The sequence below is a fragment of the Syngnathoides biaculeatus genome, chromosome 14 (genome assembly GCF_019802595.1).
Source record: "Syngnathoides biaculeatus isolate LvHL_M chromosome 14, ASM1980259v1, whole genome shotgun sequence".
Taxonomy (NCBI): Eukaryota; Metazoa; Chordata; class Actinopteri; order Syngnathiformes; family Syngnathidae; genus Syngnathoides; species Syngnathoides biaculeatus.
The window spans coordinates 13,294,386-13,300,416 of NC_084653.1; the positions used below are offsets into that span (position 1 = coordinate 13,294,386).

The following is a 6,031-nucleotide window of genomic DNA, read 5'->3' on the forward strand; positions in this document are numbered from 1 at the left end:
TGATATTGTGAGTTAAGTGGCGTTCAGGAGTAATCTGTTTCAAACAATTAAGTAAACACAACTATCATTATAAATGTGTGGTTTTAAATTTCTAGTTACAATGACGTTCCGAGTAGCATGAAATTTTCACATCCATGGTAACAATAGTAAATTGAGAAACGTCTTTAATTGTGAAGTTTCCTGTTTTGTGCAGCCTCTCGCTTTGCATTGAACGCAACATTTGGGATTTGACTTTTTAGCTCATAGTGGTTATTAGCCCAGGGCCTTCTCTAATATGTGCTTTTTGTGTATTTATTTGGGATTTCGTTGGTCCAAACGCATCTAAATGTCTTTTGAGGGGTTAGCTCTACAAAATAGATGTGTCGTCACAACTATCAGCATTCACGTTTGAAAATGAGCTGCAACAGAAACTTTTGGGAGGTTACAAAAGCTTTGCAAAATGTCGTGTTTGTGTACACTAGTTGTGGAACACGAATGTTACTGAACGTTTTCATTTATGGTTCCCGTTTCTGCTTAGCGGGCAGGCGGGCAGGCATGTTTGGTCCACTGTTGTGGGCGGGGCCAACTACCCTTGCAAACGAGACAGAACAACAGGTTGGGCCTTTTCGTGTAAAGTTTTGTTTTTCTTCTTTTTTTTTTATTTGCTTTTTTTCTTTTGTGTGAGTGGGTGTGTGTGTGTGTGTGTGTGACTCTTTTCTGTCATGGAGTCGCTGGAGCGAAGTGTCGGTTCTCTGTCCCTGACGTGCTGCTTGTTTATGTTTCTTCTCCAGCTTCAGGCGGCTTGGACGGGAGGTAAGGACCGCGGCCACTTTCGCCTGACTCCATTTCGATATTGTAACGCAAAAATTGACACGCCACGCAGTCTTGAGACTCGAATCTTTATGGGCCCCCCTTTTCCTTTTGATTTTGCCGAGTTGTTCTTATCTTTGTTTAGTTTGTTTTAGAAGCGAAACGACATGTTCGCTATGGAGCCAATGGAGCACGTTTCTCAAACTGCAGCATTTTTTTTGTTTTTGTTTTTGTTAACGTGACTTAAAATCCATGAAAGATGCGAAAGCGACATAAAAAAAATACTCCTAAACAGGCCTTTGAATGGCCTACTAACGGGAAGGTTTAGGACAAATTTTACTGAACTTATTGAGCTGTATAGGAAATGTTGTTAATCGCCATAAACTTCAGATGATGAACATGCAGTTATAAGGTTTTAAATAGTCTCCAGATCAGGATTCAACAACTATTTAGGTATTTTTACATCTATTTGTAATTCACTTAACATTGAGTAACTATTGAAAACTCCCATTTTGGATTACTGAGCATTAAATTCATTTCAAATCTTAAAGCAAAGCGTCAGCTAATCAGCTGCCATTTAAACGTCCTACAAATCAGAATCTTGCTTAAAATTAGCTCTCAATGACTCAACATTTAGATAAATTAGTAAAACCAATTTTAGGATTCTGTTAGATTTTCATTCATTTCAAATTGTGTTTTTAAGCGAGTTCTTGCTATGTGTTTCCACAACATGTTTCCAAAAGACACAACAAGTGACACTTTTTTTTTTTCAGACTGTCCCGCTGACGGACGAACGTGGGTGCCCTTTAAAAACAAATGCTACCACTTTGTCCACGGAGAAGAAGACAAACTCAAAGTGTACAATTTTGAGAGTGCCAAAAGCCTCTGCCTACACTCTGGTATGTCAAATAAATGAAGTACATCCTATGTGAGAATATGACCAACAATCAAATTTGTTATTACAAAGAAAACTGCACGGTTACCTAATGTTGTGGCCAGTCACCATATCTGTAAATCTGGTGTCATTTTTTTTTGTCACACAATAATTCCTCTTACAGAGCTGCTGTCCATCCAGAGTGCCGAAGAGAATGACTTTGTGGTTAAATATAGTCCCGAGGTGTGGAAAGGCGAAGTCAACGTGTGGCTGGGAATGTATTATGATACAAACAGTAAGTGTCACGTGGCGGAAAGATGCACGCTTGATGCCGAGATGTTTGCTTATTTTCAAGCTGAATGGTGGGAGGAAGCCTAATCAATATGGTTTATATACTTGTTCAACTCAAAAGCAGCTCACTGTCCATCCTGACAAGGCTTCAGGATATCCTCCCTTTTTTTTTTTTTTTTTTAGGAAGTGAAAGATGCGTGCATCAGTGATTTCTTTGTGCTGTTTGTGCTGATGTCATCACTCTCCCCAGTCGAAGACATGAAGTGGCTGGACGAGGAGCCGGTGAATTTCACCAACTGGGAAGCGGGCTCGTCCCCGTTTGACTTCGTGCCGCTGGACACGTGCGTGGCCGTGCACAGCGACACTGGGAAGTGGGAACGCGTCAGCTGCTTGGACGACCTGGAGAACGGCGTCGTCTGCGAGGCGCCTCAGAGTACGTGGGGCTTTGCTTTTGGGCGAGATGCTCGGCAATCTCTCTTTTATTTTTTTAATCTTTACTCCCTGAGCCTATTGCTCCTGCTTAGTTTTTCTCACATGTTGTCTTGCTTTTTTTGTTTTTTTTTTTTTCTTCAGAAGCAGAGGAACCCAAACAAAGTAAGGTCCCCGCCCCCTCCAGCATAAACACTTTTAATACTACTGTATTTTCTACTGAGCGATGACTTCCCCGCATCGTCGACTGTCCTTTGGTCAGAACCCAGCGGCCTGCTGTCAGCGCTGGTGATCCTCAGCGTGATCGCCGTCATGGCCGTCTCGGCCATCGTTTGGTTTGTGCACCACAAGCGACACCCGGGCTCCTCCGTCGTCACGGGGTTCGAGTACCACCCGCCGTTCAGAGCCCCCGAAGGCGATCGCTCCTGCCTGATGGAGGCCGAGGAGTTAGCCGGCGGGCCGTAGCGGGAAGTTCGGCTCCGTTACGCAGTCGGCACGCTAACACCAGTGCCAAAACTTTTTAACTCGGAACGTTAATATGTCGCCGTTTCAAAGTCGAGTACTAACAAGTGTTCGTATGCAGTCCGTTTCATCTGAGTGGCATTTGATTACTTTCATCTTGCTGGGATCGAAAAACTTTGGAAGAGATCATTTTCAGTGTTAAGCCTTTTTCTCACAAAGTTGATACAGATTATAAAAAAAAAAAAGACTCTCTAATAAGCTAAATCAGGGGTAGGCAACTTTTTTTTTTTTTTCATATTCTGCGCCACGTTACTATGTATCGAGTCATTGAGGCGCCAGCACCCAATCGGACGACGTCACTGGCCAGCTCAAGTTTATTGGAAGGCCAAGTGGATAAAAGCAATCGGGAAAACTGAAATGGCCTATAAACATTTCAGCTTTTCTGTTAAAGCAGTTTCCTGTTAACCCTCCTCAATGTGGGGGTCTCACTACTACATTTGTGTGTCATTTCACGTTTTCAGCACTTTTCTTCAAACATGTAATCTCTAAATTGACTTGATCCAAACGGGCATGCGGCTCAATGTTTTGGGACTTTTTTTTTTTTTTTAAATCACAGCTCTGTGGTTTTGCTTGTTTTAAGAATTGCAAAAGTCCTCTTGGCCACCCCAAAGCTAAATCTTTGTCTAAACAAGGCCTCACAACGTATTTGCATTTTGAAATGATAAGACCCTTTGTTACTATTACTAATATGTGATACTCTGGCACTTTTTAACTTTTTTTTTTTAACCCTTACCAAATATCTGTTTTTGTTTTTAAATCTGCATTCGTCCACTTTACAGGAACGTGAGCGGCCTTTCGTTTGTGAAGGCTTGGTGACTTCTTTATAAAAGTGTAAATATTGCCGATGAGGTGCATCCCAACCATCGCTTGAGCTCCTTACGTAATGTTACAGCGATGAGCCCGAATCCTCTATTTTTTTGTACTTTTAAGTGAAGCAAACGACTGCTTCTGTTTGCACAATAATCAAATTTTCAGCTACGCTGAATCAAGAGATCAAAAGTGAATTTTGCATCTTTTTTTTTCCTTCTCCTTTCGCCATAGAAATGAAAGGCAGAACTGTAGGGAGCAATATGCTTTGTCATCGGAATATTTCAGAATTACGACTTTGCTTCCGTATGATGCCTCTGTGCAGTATAATTATATTAACACATGTCACGTACAATCTGAGCCCTGCTCCTCCATAATAAAGCAACACGGTTACAAGGACTGGTTGGTGGCATTTTTAATAGTCAATGTCGTGTACCAACAGGAACAAAATGTCTATGTCACGTGTGTCATGTGACACAACATGCACAAAAGTTATTGCTGTTCTCTGTCACCGCACTACGATTATCATTCATCCATCTATTTTCTTTGCCGCTTATCCTCACGAGGGTCATGGGGAGCCCTGGAGCCTATCCCTGCTGTCAACGGGCAGGAGGCGGGGTACACCCTTAACTGCTAGCCAGCCAATCGCAGGGCACATGGAGACAAATAGCCATACTCATAGTCATACCTCGGGGCAATTTAGAGTGTCCAATTAATGTTGCATGTTTTTAGGATGTGGGAGGAAACCCACGCAGGCACGGGGAAAACATGCAAACTCCGCACAGGCGGGGCCGGGATGGAACCCAAGTCCTCAGAACTGTGAGGCCAACTACCAGCTGACTTACCGTGCCGCCACGATAAAAAATTTTTTAAAAAATCTGCTGTATTTTTTCTTAAAAAACACTCTAGTTCAAACACCAACATTGTACTACACATGCGTCCATGGGAAAAAAACACAAATGATTGTTTGCTATTTGGCGCCACTTGTGCACAAATAAGTCAACATGAGCACTCAAAGACCTAATACAGGATCGCTGGAGTTGGAACGTTTATTTAACTTGAAAGTCAATATTTGTATGGAAACAACTGGAAAAAACAGACTGGTGGTTCTTTCACCATGGCCACATTAAAGATGTAATTAGTATTGCTATTTTAATAACAAATCTACAGTAGTAGGCTTTGTGGACTAAATTCACGACCAGTCAAAAGGTTTTGGGCACTTCGCCATTCAAAGCCATGTGAAGGTCTTTCAAAACTTTTGACTGCTCATGTACTAAATATTACAATTCCACAATTTGAACATCCACATGACGCTTAAACATGGGGGTAATGTACTTAATGATTCAGTTAAACTGTATTGTAAATAATGGTTGAATATAAAGTAGTAAAGTGCGTCAGGAAGGGCATGGCAAACATATGTGTGCGTTCATCTGAGATGACACGCTGTGGCAACCCCGAAAGGGACAAGCTGAAAGAAAACTTTAAAGTAAAATGTAGATATATTTTGAATGTTAAATGCAAAGGGCGGCACGGTGGATCAGCTGGTAAAGCCATTGGACTCACAGTTCTGAGGACCCGGGTTCAATCCTGGCCCTGCCTATGTGGAGTTTGCATGTTCTTGTTGTGCCTGCCTGGGTTTTCTCCGGGCACTCCGGTTTCCTCCCACATCCCGGAAACATGCAACAGGAATTGGACACTCTAAATTGCCCATAGGTCTGATTGTGAGTGTGGATGTTTTTCTCTAATGTGCCCTGCGATTAATCGGCTGGCAACCAGTTCAGGGTCTACCCTGCCTCCTGCCCGGTGACAGCTGGGATAGGCTCCAGCACTCTCCGTGTCCCATTTGAGGATAAGCTGCAAAGGAAATGGATGGATGGGTGGATTAAATGCAAATGAATTTTCTGAAAAAGGCAAATACAGTAGAACAGAACAGTACCTAGTTGGTGATTCTTTCCCTGACCACAAGAGGGAGCCTATACTACTGTGGTGGTACAGTTCTGTACTCGTACCACACTTGGAGAATCACTGTTCTTGAACTTTCTAGCCTATAAAGATAAAATAATCCAATAATAATAATAGAGTAGCTGGTGCAGTTACTGGCCGCGCATTCTTGTGATGCATGAGTACGCATTCTTACGTGTTTTTATGCAACAACTAACTACCAGGTGCTCTCTTTTGTTTACAACAGGTATTTTTGTCTGTACATATACAGTATCTATATATTTTCCCAATGTTTCCCAACCTGCAAGGCAGACCTGCTAACTGCCGTCCCACCATGCTTCCGAGGTTGAATATTTATTACATCTCAAGACCACGCAG

The 6,031-nt window shown here is 42.3% G+C and overlaps 1 protein-coding gene across 1 annotated transcript; it reads left to right on the forward strand.

Moving 5' to 3' along the window:
• Nucleotides 1-525: 525 nt before the first annotated feature.
• Nucleotides 526-4,111, forward strand: cd302 (CD302 molecule). The gene is made up of 6 exons (XM_061841149.1): nucleotides 526-792; nucleotides 1,563-1,688; nucleotides 1,848-1,958; nucleotides 2,205-2,387; nucleotides 2,528-2,548; nucleotides 2,646-4,111. The coding sequence occupies exons 1-6, from the start codon at nucleotides 702-704 to the stop codon at nucleotides 2,846-2,848; spliced, it is 735 nt and encodes a 244-aa protein (XP_061697133.1). The 5' UTR covers nucleotides 526-701; the 3' UTR covers nucleotides 2,849-4,111.
• The last annotated feature ends 1,920 nt before the right edge of the window (nucleotides 4,112-6,031 follow it).